A 12,770-nucleotide genomic window follows, 5' to 3' on the forward strand; every position below is an offset into this window, starting at 1 on the left:
GCACCTACACTGGGGCAAAAGTCAGGGTTTGTGACCATGTCGGGGGCACGCCCTTGGCAAGGCAGCTGTCTTCAGTCAAGGCAATCCCGGACGGAACCTGAGAGCTGAGGCCTGTGGGCAGCGTTCCTACAGCTGGGAGTCCTTCATTCCTGATGAAGATTTTCAACCAATGGGAAAACTGCATTCCAACAGATCCTTGCTTAAAGTCTCGCTGGTTCGGGGCACCTGGGTGGCTCAGTCGTTAAGCGTCTGCCTTCGGCTCAGGTCATGATCCCGGGGTCCTGGGATCGAGTCACGCATCGGGCTCCCTGCTCGGCGGGAAGCCTGCTTCTCCCTCTCCCACTCCCCCTGTTCTCGCTCTCTCTGTTAAATAAATAAATGAAATCTTAAAAAAAAAAAAAATCTCGCTGGTTCTCTGTTTGCTCTTCCAGATTTGAGGCTATGATTTACAGAAATTTGGTAAAATATTCTTTTGGAAACAAATTTGGAACACTTATTTTTTCTCCCAACCTGATCCCTCCAGAATTCAGAAACTCTCCGTGACTATTCTTATTTTCATGGCAATGTATTTATTTGCTAAGTTCAGTAAGAATTTGGTCTCCTTATGACAGAACGCAATTGGAAACAATGGTTATGTTACCAAGGCTTTGAGAGGAATGTCATATTTGGTCAGATATGACCAGACAGTTTTAAGGAAGTAAGGATGAATTTATGGAGCCAATGAAAACCGTTGGAAAAATCGGTCTGGTATCTTGCTTACAGGGTTCCTAGCAGCCTTACCATGGGAGTAAAGAAGGTCACCTCCCAGCAGGTGCAGGAACCTCAAGATATTTTGGGGACCTCAAAGAGAGGAATTCACCCAAATCTATAGGTATTGCAGGCAAAGTCTGATGGCAAGTATTTAGCTTGTCTTCTTAGCCTCAAGAGGCTGTTAAAAGTTCAATTTGAAATTCCTTATAAGTTCCAACAAAGCAAATTTAACCAAAAAAAAAGCCAATCACTATTCTTGCCATGCTTATGTGAACAATTAGGTCAACTTTGTTAAAACTGGACTTATTTTACAAACAAATGAGTCTTTGTTTTGCTATCATTGAAAATGAGTGATTTTAGAAAAATTGTTCTAGTAACACACCTTCGTGGGTGTTAAATTCTAGTTCTGAATTAAGAGTCTTTGAGGGTCTGTTTGCCTGTTAAACTGGACTAAAGCCTTGCTGGGTGCTCGGCTTCCACGAAGAGTGGCCCTTAGAAGGGGCTTTAAGCCCCTGTGCTATGTTATTTGGAAGATTCTTTCTACACCTGTCATGACTTAGGAATTCCTGACAGGACTCACGTTAGGGAGCTGGACACTCTCCAGTATGTTCAATCCATGTTTGCTTCCAGCAGGCTGATGTGCCCCACAGCTGTGCCCTTATGCCGCCTGAGTCCTGGGCGGGTGGTGCAGGCACCCACAGGACCAATGCCAGCCTTGGTAGGGCCACACGAGGTACTGCTGACCACCCCTTCTTCAGTGAAGCTACAGGGAAGGAAGCTGGGGATCCATCGCACTCGAATTACAGGATCCACAGGGTCCCTACACCTGTCCAGCAAGGACAACCACCAAAACAACCCCGCTTGCAGCAGCGAGCCTCTGACCGACCTGAAACTACTATTTAGGAGGGCTTGTCTGAAGAAATCGGTTGATAAATACAACAAGCTACCCGGTTACAACAAGCCTCCCCTAAGGCCCTAGATAAACCGAAGTCACATACACTGTAAGAACGCATAACCAAGGTACAAAAATCTTGCTAATGCAGAATGTTGGGTTTCAACCTGGAATTGAGGAGTACTTCTTTTTTTTTTTTTTTAATATTTTTTAAGATTTTATTTATTTATTTGACAGAGAGATAGAGAGCACAAGTAGGCAGAGAGGCAGGCAGAGGGAGAGGGAGAAGCAGACTGTCCACTGAGCAGGGAGCCCAACGCAGGGCTCAATCCCAGGACCCTGGGATCATGACCTGAGACGAAGGCAGCCGCTTAACCGACTGAGCCACCCAGGCGCCCCTGAGGAGTATTTCTAAACAAGAGCAGGTTTCCATTCCTCTAACCCCAATCTCCGCCCCATTTCAGCAGGAAGTAAGTAGGTGGGTCATCGTCCCAATTCCCTCAAGAACGAGGAATGACCAAAAGACAGTGGGCTTGAAACCCAGAACCAGAGGGTTAGTGGGACGACCACACGCAGCAGCAACTTGTACCCAGACCTTTTTCGTGTGCTTTTCAACTTCCTGACTCCCTTCCTTCTCACCTCCTTTCTTCCCTTCTCCTCCCAAGGCTGCCTCTTGAATAAACTCTACCTTGCTGCATCCTCATGTGTCAGTCACTGTCTCTGCGGCACATGCGGCAGATGAACCTGGGTTCAGGGACATGCACAGTATCCACTGTGAGGAGTCAGACTCTAGTGCCTGGAAGAGCCCCGACCTGAGACCTGGGACTTGCTCCAACGACACTCCTGAGCAGTGGGGCGCACGTTCTCCCACCAGTACCAGGACGATGCCCACCTCTCATCACTCTTGCCAATACCTGAAAAGGTCAAACTTTTCACTGTTACCAATGTGATTATTTTAGTTTGCATTTTCTAGACTGTGACACAGGTTTTTTTTTTTTTTTTTTTTATCTATTCACTCACTGTGAGGGTTCCTTTAGCTGTGAACTTCTCGTCTCTGTGTCTTGCCTATATGACTACTAGGTCGCCTGTTTCTTACAAATCCGCAGTTCTTTATGACCTTGGCCAGCCCTCCGCAGTTACACCAGCTCCAGGAGGGCAGAGCTCGGGTCTGCTCGCGGCCGCACTCCCAGAACAGTGCCTAGCGCACAGCTGGCAAAACAAGCATCTCAAAGGATGTTCTTTAAAGGTTAACTAAATGTTGGCTATTATTTTATCACACTGAAGATTTACAACTTGATGTAATCAGAAATAACTGTTTAGGACTTCCCATTTTATGTCAAGGTTATTAAGAAAACCTTCCTCATCCTAAAGTATTTTTATAACATTTCTAAAACTGTTTTCTTACATTTAGGTCTTTATTTTTTAAGATTTTATTTATTCATGAGAGACAGACAGAGGCAGAGGGAGAAGCAGGCTCCCCACTGAGCAGGGAGCCCAATGCGGGACTCGTCCTGGGATCATGACCTGAGCTGAAGGCAGACGCTTCACCGACTGAGCCACCCAGACGCCCACATTTACGTCTTTAATCCAGCTGGAATTTATTATGAGGATATAAAGAATTTCACTTGACTTTTTCCACATGGAAAGCGAACTGCCTCAACACTGTTGGCTGACGAGTACATTCCTTCCCTACCCCTCTGTAATCCCTAGCTATTACATGTGAAGCTCCCACACACCCATGGGACTTTCTGGGAACTCCCATCGATCTGTCTCTTATGCTTTCCTTAGCATCTCTTTACACTCAGTCGGAATATCCATCCATGAGTTCCCACACCATGTTCTTCCTTAAATTGGCTAGCCCTGGGCTATTGTTCTTCCATACGAATTTTAGAATCAGTTTATCCAATTCCACCAGGCTCTAAATCCTATTGGCCACTGAACATACTCTTTAGGAAGAACTTCTATCTCCCATCCATAAATAGATCTTTAAGATGCAGAGGGATCCCACTGAGCAAATGAATCATTTCACGTCTAACAGTTTCTAAAAGCCAAAAAAAACAAAACAGACCTTTAAAATCCCAAACATCATGGGAAAATTAAGTCTTCCTACATGGACACAGTGAGAGCACAGTGCCCCGGTGGGATGAGATGACTATCCATCTGGCCCAAGGCGTGATTCAACAGCACGTGGCAGACTCTCCCACTCCCCCAAATCTTGCTGGTGGATCCAAAACTGCCTAACAGCTTCCCTCCTAGACTGTAAATTCCACGAGATCATGGAGCATATTACTTGTCTTGTTACCTCTACTCCTTAGTGCTAACTACAGTGCTTGGCTCTATAAATCTAGTTTGTCAACAGAGTGAACAGGTGAATCAATAAAGCCACCTCCACTCTTTCGTGACATCCTGGGGGTCCACTACATCCACGGGTATGAGGACAGTAGCTGCTGGGAAACACCATCATCCAGGGAACTGCCAAGGGGCTTACATCACACTGTCAAGTGTGGGCAGGGGGACCCGTGCAGCCGTGGCAAACACTATCCAGAGGAAGAAAAACAAAACTCACTCCAAAGCTTCATTTGAACCCCCAGCCTTCAGGAACCCACAGGCCCCTGATACCACTACCTCTGCATCCCTTCTTTAAATGTTTCTAGGCCGCTTTGGTTTTAAACGCACTGGGTCCTCACTAGCAGTAGGGTCCTCACCCACGACTTCCCGGGAGCAATCCTGTTCTCATCCCTGTCGCACAGATGAGGGCATGAGAGTTGAGAAATGAGGTCACTTATGCAAAAGCTCCCAGAGGTAGACCACAGCAGACGTGGGGCTCCAACCCAGGTCTAGGTCCAGAACCTGTGTTCTTAGACCACCAAGCAACAGTGAGGCTCCCTCTCTCTCCTGCAATCTGTAGATACAAAGCTCCATGACAAGGAGGCACGTGACAACAGAACTTCACCATGAGTACTGCCGAATGAATGAGTGCATGCATGCCACAACCCCCATGTTCTTTCTCAGATGCCAGTTCTCCCCCCACCAATACCTCCCTCCTGGAGTCGAACATCTAGATGACCAGAAACCGCCTCAGAGGACCCCCATACTCTCCAATGCATGATACAGTTACCCCGTCAGGCCACCCAGACCCTTCTCTAACCCCCTCCTCTCGGTGCAGGTACAACCCTGCGTCAGCTTTCCAGGTCAGGCCACGGAAGCACAGAGTGATGAGTGACTTGCCCACAAGGTGTCAGGCTGGGAGAACTGAGCTGTGAGCCAAGAGGCAGTCTGATCCAGGGCCTGTGGAATCCAGCCCGGACCAGCCCCAGACCAGGACGGGGGCCACTTTCATCCAGCGGGCAAACACTTCCTGAGCACCAACGATGTGCTAGGCACCGTTCTGAGGATACACCTATGCCACTTGGATTAAGAATCTCGGACGCTGGGAGGTCGAGAAGCTGTCTGTGAGCAACGAGCGTGACTTCACAACACTTTATTCAATAACGTAATGATTCTCTTCACTTCCTCAAAGCTTAAAGAAACGGACAAAAAAGCTTCTGGGGATTAGCTAGATTTTCTAAGGGGGACAGAGAAAAAGGAGGCTGCCTGACCTACTCTTGGTTATAGAGACCAAAGTGGTTTCTCACTCTAGGTAGCAGGAACCAATGGCTCCCTTTTGTTCTAAAGCCTCAGCATGCAGGGCTCCCCCGTTCATGTGCTTTCATAGTCTCTAAATTATTACCCTAGTCCCCTGGGTTCAAAATCCCTACAGCCTTCCCCTCTGAGCATAGGGGGACTTAGCCACTTCCAAAGAGGATGTCTCCCAACAGATTCATAAGTTGTGATAAAAAGCAGAAGTATTTCCTTTCACGCAAGGGCTTTCGGACCCAAACATCTGCTCACACGGATGGGCCATGTTTCCGGGGCTCCCTCAGAGCCCTTCTGGGAGCAACAGATGTTTTCGAACCCAGCCTCAGTAAGGGGGAAGTATTTCTCTCAATTCCGTATGGGGAAAAATTCATGTTCCCCATAAAATGTACGCAATAACCAACTGATGAGCTTTGACTAGCTTTAAAAAGCCTTTCCGACTCTTCTGTGTAACTGGTAGGGTGGGACTCCCAGGTATACAATCTCGGTGAAGAATTTGGCAGTATCTAGAAAAATCACATATCCATTTATCCTTTACCTAGAAATTGAAATTCTGGAACGTATTCCTCAGGACGCACTGGCAAACCAGAAAATGACTCGTGCCTTGTGATGCCTCGTGGCATTATTCTTTAAGGCAAAAGACTGGAAAGAATCCAGTAGCCATCAGCGAGGGGCCACACCAATCACGATACACGGACCCAGTGAATATTCCGCAGCAGTCTCAAGGGAGGAGAAAGAACTCTATGAACTATTAACAGTGAGTGATCTCCATGCACATTTCTCAGTGACAAAGGGAGGTTCAGAAAGAACACTATCTAGAGAATGTTACCTTTCATGAAAAAGAATAGAAAAATTTATACATATTTGCTGATACTTGCAAAAAGGCATACCAAAGGATAAATCGAATACTAATTTTTAAAAGATAGCTATCAATGGTGGAGGGAGAGAATCTGAAGGGGACAAAGACAGAACGAGACTTTTACACTTGTTACAAAGTTCTAACATTGAAAACATTAATGTCTGATACATTCAAAAAAGATAATTAAGTCAAGGGTGCCTGGGTGGCTCAGTTGGTTAAGCAACTGCCTTCGGCTCAGGTCATGATCCTGGAGTCCCTGGATCGAGTCCCGCATCGGGCTCCCTGCTCGGCAGGAAGTCTGCTTCTCCCTCTGACCCTCCCCCCTCTCATGTGCTCTCTCTCATTCTCTCTCTCTCAAATAAATAAAATCGTTAAAAAAAAAAAAGATAATTAAGTCAAAAAGAAGCAAAGCAATCCTTGTAAAGACAGTAAACAGATATATCTTATTGTAATTACATTGGCGGATCTAACCACAGGGGAAAAAGAACTTACTTCAAGAGCCCTCAGGGCATGATATTCCTACCACACGTCTTTAGTGGAATATAGAGAAACGGAGCTGTTAGGAAATCTTAAATTCCATTCAGTATTCTGTTTACAGGAATACTGGTAGTACTTTATAACTGCTATCCACAGTAGAACAGTGTAAATAAGTAATCAATAAATACTGTCAGGAACCAAGATCTATACAACTATATAGAAAAGCAAATCTAGAATGTGGAACATTCTGTAGGACGCCTGACTCCAACACAAGAGCATTGGAAGGAAGAAGGGGTCTTAGACTGCTCTAAATTAAGAAACTTAAAAGACTTCACAACCCTGAATTTTGTTTGGACCCTGAGTTGAACAAAGCAACTCAAAAAAGGCATTTTTGAGACAATCACAAAAGTATGATTGTGGGTTGGGTAGCAGAATAAAATTTTTTTTTTAAAGATTTTATTTATTTATTTGAGAGAGAGAGAGACAGAGAGAGAGCATGAGAGGGGGGAGGGTCAGGAGGGTCAGAGGGAGAAGCAGACTCCCTGCCGAGCAGGGAGCCCGATGCGGGACTCGATCCAGGGACTCCAGGATCATGACCTGAGCCGAAGGCAGTCGCCTAACCAACTGAGCCACCCAGGCACCCAGAATTGCTATAAATTTTATAAGCTATGATAATGGCTTATCATAGCACTGTAATTATGGGGAAAAAAGGTCCATTTTTTTTTTTAGAGATACATACTCCAGTTATATATAGGTATGATTTGTATGTAGTAATTCATTACTTTCTTGACTTTTAAATATCTCAGAATTTTCCTAAGTTAAAGTTAAAAACAATCCTATTTAACCCACATTGTGAGGTGGTATTACGGGTCTATAATACTTCCTGCTACAATGTGACAACTTGGTTCTGTGATAAGCCCAAGCACCCGTGCCGCACTATTTCTAGGAGAAAACCACACTACCCGTTCTAAAACTACTTACGATCAAAGTTTATACAAAAACTCCTGTTATAGGTAGACATTATTTGTACATACAAATTGTTAGAGTTGACCCTTAAACAACTTTGAAATGCATGGATCTACTTATACACAGATTTCTTAAAAGTATGATGCTGTAAATGCAATTTCTCTTCCTTATGGTATTCCTTTCTCTAGCTTACTTTATCCTAAGAATACCACATATAATACAGCTAACGTACAAAATATGTGTTAATCGACTGTTTATGTGATCAGTGAGGCTTCTGGTCAACAGTACGCTATTAGTTAAGTTTGGGGGGAGTCAAAAGTTACACACAGATTTTCAACTGAGTGGGGTATGGGCGGGGATTTATCTCTAAACCATGGGGCCAAATCCAGACCAGTCCCTGTTGCTGTCAATAAAGGTTTATTGGGACACAGCCACACTCACGCATTAATGACTTGCTTGCGGCTCCTCCGTGCCCTCACGGCAGAGTCGAGCCGATGCAACAAGAGATCACGTGGCCTGAAAAGCCTAAGATATTTACTGTCTGGCCCTTTCAAGAAAAAGCGTGCAAAGCTCTGCTCTAAGTCCTCTCTGGAAACTGCTGGGCGACCCAGGTGCCAGGAGGGACACGGCCAAACAAAGGGGCCCTGGCTCTGAGATGTGACACACGAGCCGTCACCCATGGCATGGCCCCGGTGAAGCAAAGCTGTTTGGAGAAACATGCAGCTGATTTCAAATTCCAGAAACATTCTTATGGCCAGATGGGCCCGTCTGGGAGAAGCTCAGAAGAAAAAAGTGCTACCAACACACAAGGTAGTCTGTCTTATGCAAGAAGCTTTTGCTGTTGTGATGGGACCTGGAGTGTTGGGCCGCAAAGCTTCCCCCTGAAAGGCTCTCACACCATCTTCCTCAAATATGTGAAGATAAATCCTGTCTGTTGCCTTGTTTACCATCCGTCTCTGCACCTGGAAGGGGGGCTAGGGGAGGGCAGGCGTTCTCTGGCCGCCATGTCACCTCCAGTGCCTAGAAACAGGTGCGGCACATACTCAAGAAACAGGCACTATTCAGTTCTGATGTCAGGGTTCTGCATCACGGCCACTGAACAGCGCCAGGAGTTCCACACCGGTTACTAAACAATGATTACTGCCCCACACGCCACCCCGCCCCGAGGTTCAAAGCTGTTGATGTCACTGCTCAGACTCCACAGCTCCTGATATTCTCACCTGCCTGAAGGAACATGAAATATGGTGCTTCGGCTGCACAAAATCTTTTCTGTTCTCCAGACAGCAACAGAAGAAAGAGTACCTTTTACACTTAAGTTTTAGGTTTTGGCTTAAGTATTTTCGGTTCAGGGAAAGATGGACCAAGTAACCACTGGGAGCTCAGATTTCTGTTCCTGTTTCCAACAGGGTTGAAAAGACTAACTGGCTTACACTGCAACCTGTGAAGGGCAGAAGAGAGCTGGAAATAAGACGGTGGGGAGCAGGTTGGTCTGTAGGGGGCCGAGTGAGTGCCGACACTTTCCTGCATCTTAGCCCATGACAAGAGGCCTAGTGCCTATTTGAATAGTCCTTCTCCCTCCCCGGGGACATTTTCCTTGGAAGAAATCTACTGTTGGCAGCAGCTGCTGGTTCACGAAGAACTAGGGAAGGGGAAGGAGGCAGTGTAGACACTGAAAACATTCTTGCTGGTGTGTTCCCAAGAGTGCTCAGCATAAACTGAGCAAGGGAGAAATTAAGAAACATATGAACAGTGGATATTTTAAAAATTAAAACTGAATCAGGAAAGAACTGAGAAGAGAACCCACATTTCTGTCTCTTTGATTACAACATTTCCTGCACTAGCCACGAGTCCCAAGAGAAGCCCTTCTCTTCCAGCCCAGGATCCTGAACCAAAGGCCTTTGAAGGCCACAGGTTGATCCCTTATTCACCCACCATTTGCGTCGACATGGATGGAACTGGAGGAGGGGATTATGCTGAGTGAAGTAAGTCAAGCAGAGAAACACAAGTATCATATGGTTTCACTCACACGTGGAACATAAGGAATAGCACGGAGGACCACAGCGGGAGGGAGAAATCTGAAGGGGGAGAAATCAGAGAGGGAGACGAACCATGAGAGACTCTGGACCCCAGGAAACAAACTGAGGGTTTCAGAGAGGAAGAGGGTGAGGGGAGGGGTGGCAGGGGGTTGGGTATTGAGGAGGGCATGTGCTGTGATGAGCACTGGGTGTTATACGTAACTAATGAATCACTGAACATCGAAACATCAAAAACTAATGATGTACTATACAGTGCCTAACTGAACATATAAAAAAATAAAATAAAATAAAAAATTAAAATTTAAAAATTAAAAAAAAATTTAAAAACCCAGTAAACTCTGAATGTTGCCAAATTAGCTTGTGTTACTGGCTCCTCTTACCCCAGCTAAAGTCAAAATGTTCTCCAAGGATTTGGTCATGATGAGACGCTTCTTGGCACGGGTTACTGCAACATATAGTAAATTCCATTCATCCTCAGAAAACGACTCTAAAGAAAGTGAAGGGAAGAAAGGTATTAGCTCAAAAGCCTGCTTACAAAATGTGTGTTCTCCTCTACACGTTCACTACCCGCCCCACCACCCCCACCAAGAAAACCACTCAAGACTTGCTGGTTGTACACACCAACTTCTCCTACAAGCACCAACTCCAAAAACAAACAAAAACCTAACAGACCAGTGGCACAAAATACTGAGTTTTAACCTGTGCTGCTACTGGTAAATCCCAGGAGCCTGTCCACAGGTCATTCAACACCCATCAGGTTCTCATTCATCCTCCCAGGTCTCTTCACGACAGCTGTGTGGGACTGCTGGGGAAACTGAGGCTCACAGAGGCCAAGTCACTTGGACACATGGGCCAAGGCTGAGCAAGGGCCCAGGAGCCAAACCCAAGGCTACTTGTCTCCAAAGTCCACGTTCTTCCCTTTTCCTGACACTCTCTCTCTCTCTCTTTGGAAATGTCTTGGGCTGTCACACGACAAACAGAGAAGAAACACATATCCAAGGCTCTACCGTGTCCCTGAAGCCTGTCCCCTGACAGTCACCACACACCACAGCACAATGGTGAGAACGCGGCACCGAGCAGCTCATCCATGAACACACTGAAAGCTTTAAATGGGCAGATTGTATGCTATGTGAATTAGACCTTGATAAAGCTGTTCTAAGACAAAAAACAAAAAAAATATGCGAACATGCATTGGCCAGCAAGGGAAAAAAAAAAGAGTGGTAGTATATTAAATAAACTTTTCTTCCCCAATATGGAGCCACTGTTGCGGCTCCCGTGCCCCACTGTGCTCTAATTTACCTTCAGCAGCACACCTTTTTGTAATGTTACGGATATATTCATCAGAGACCAGGAGTTTTTACCATTTCTACTTTCAGCCTGCCAATGTACACTATGCCCCAAATTCTGAGCCCACGGTTAACAGAACGTTTGTTTGTTTCACATGGTTTAATTCTAAGATTTAAAACCAAAATAACCGCACGGATGCTCAGAAGATAACAACTTGCCTTGAGTATAAATTTACATAAAAGCAAACAAATGATACAAAGTGCTTACTTTTTTATGATTTCCTGGTCTCTTTAGTAAAAAGGAGATTTAATTTTAAAAAACAACACTTTGGGGACGCCTGGGTGGCTCAGTCGGTTAAACGTCCGACTCTTGATTTCGGCTCAGGTCACGACCTCAGGGTCCTGGGATTGAGCCCCATGTCAGGTGCCGTGCTCAGCAGGGAGTCTGCTTGAGATTCTGGCCCTCCGCCGCTCCCCCACTCGCACACGCACACAGGCTCCCTGTCTCTCTCTCTCAAACAAACAAATGAAATCTTAAAAACAACATTTTGGAGAGCAGGTAAGTTGCTTCAAAGCTTTTATGGGGCTGGGCAGCCGATATCTGATGGTGGCACAGCCCCGACTGGGGGCTGAAACAGACCGACCCTAAGCACGACCACCCTACTCACAGCCCCGAGACAGGTGGGCCTGGAGGACTCGTTTTTCTCAAACACACGGTATAACAATAAAAAACCGAGAACTAGGAGGTGTTTTGTTTTTCTTCTAGAGGCACAGCACCCAACAGAAAGCAAGGCAAGCAAGGGAGGCACCGCAGGTGGGCGGCGCACAGACGCTCCTCACCAACTCTGAAGTGGGGCAGCTGTGCGAGGTTGTGCCTGGCACAAGGCACTTTCACAAAATCATCCAACACATGCACGGTGTCAAACTCCAAGCCTTTGGCTTTGTGCACAGTGCCCAAGATGTACTCTGGAAAAGAGAGCACACAGTTAGATGGGGGCTTGGCAGGGAAAGGCAGGAGAGAGGAAGAGACAAGTGTGCCCTTCCTGCCACGCTCCTAAAACTAACGGCGCTTCCACGACCCTTCCTTACCCGCATGTCTCTGGGGGCGGGCAAGAAACGACAGTCAAGAGAAAAGAAAAAGAGAAAGAGAGAGAGAGAGAGAAAGATGGAAAGATGGGGAAGTAGCAAATTCAGCACAGGTGGGTTAGTACGTCAGAATCACATTCCAGAGTCCACAGGGACTTGCCCAGCCCCTGCAGTCTGCAGGCAAAGGGACGGAGCCAAGAGAGCACTGAGTCGCTTGCCCAGACTCGCACCCAGCAACAGACCCCACGACAGAAGGGCCCCCAAGGAAGAGTGGCAGCTCTGCTCCCCTTCCCCCCCAGGCTCCCCAGGAGTGCTGCAGAGCCCCGTCGGGCACCCCCGGAGATCCCTGCAGGAAGAGGACCATCCGACTGCCCTCCTGCTGGGATGTGAAGAACCCAAGTTCTCCTCACCTGCAAAGTCCAGGTCTTCTATGTGGCACTTCTCAATCCTCTGCACCAGTTCTGGAATCCGGATATTATACTTCTCAACGACTGCAATCTTGGCTTCCAGCTCCTTGTCCTCGGCTGCAGTCACATACCTCTTGAAGCCACTGAAGCCTTCTTTGTGCACCCATCTTCTAATAAACTTGTCTTTAATAACGAGGTTCTCTAAGGAGAACACGCATTCGGGTTAATATGACAGGGCTCCACTAAGCTCCAGCGGCAGCAGCTCCACATTCCTAGCCAACAGCAGGGCAAGCCTGGGAGATCCGGGTTCTAGTCCCGACTGCATCACTAACCTGCTGTGTGACCCTGGGCAAGTCAGAAAGGACCTGTGCTTTA

At 46.6% G+C, this 12,770-nt stretch overlaps 1 protein-coding gene across 5 annotated transcripts in view; it reads right to left on the minus strand.

Annotated features, from left to right (window-relative positions):
* Positions 1-12,770, minus strand: part of FBH1 (F-box DNA helicase 1) — a 52,478-nt gene that overhangs the window by 6,653 nt on the left and 33,055 nt on the right. For 3 of the 5 annotated variants that reach the window (XM_035021709.1, XM_035021706.1, XM_035021705.1), the window contains 3 exons: positions 12,399-12,596; positions 11,743-11,868; positions 9,997-10,103 (listed from right to left, as the gene is read on the minus strand). In XM_035021709.1, the coding sequence (XP_034877600.1) occupies positions 9,997-10,103; positions 11,743-11,868; positions 12,399-12,596 (431 nt within the window). Of the gene's footprint in view, positions 1-9,996; positions 10,104-11,742; positions 11,869-12,398; positions 12,597-12,770 lie in introns of those variants that run through there. The other 2 variants (XM_035021708.1, XM_035021710.1) reach the window with 2 other exon arrangements.

Source organism: Mirounga leonina, unplaced genomic scaffold, assembly GCF_011800145.1.
Source record: "Mirounga leonina isolate KUSES-001 unplaced genomic scaffold, KU_Mleo_1.0 Mir_175, whole genome shotgun sequence".
NCBI lineage: Eukaryota > Metazoa > Chordata > Mammalia > Carnivora > Phocidae > Mirounga > Mirounga leonina.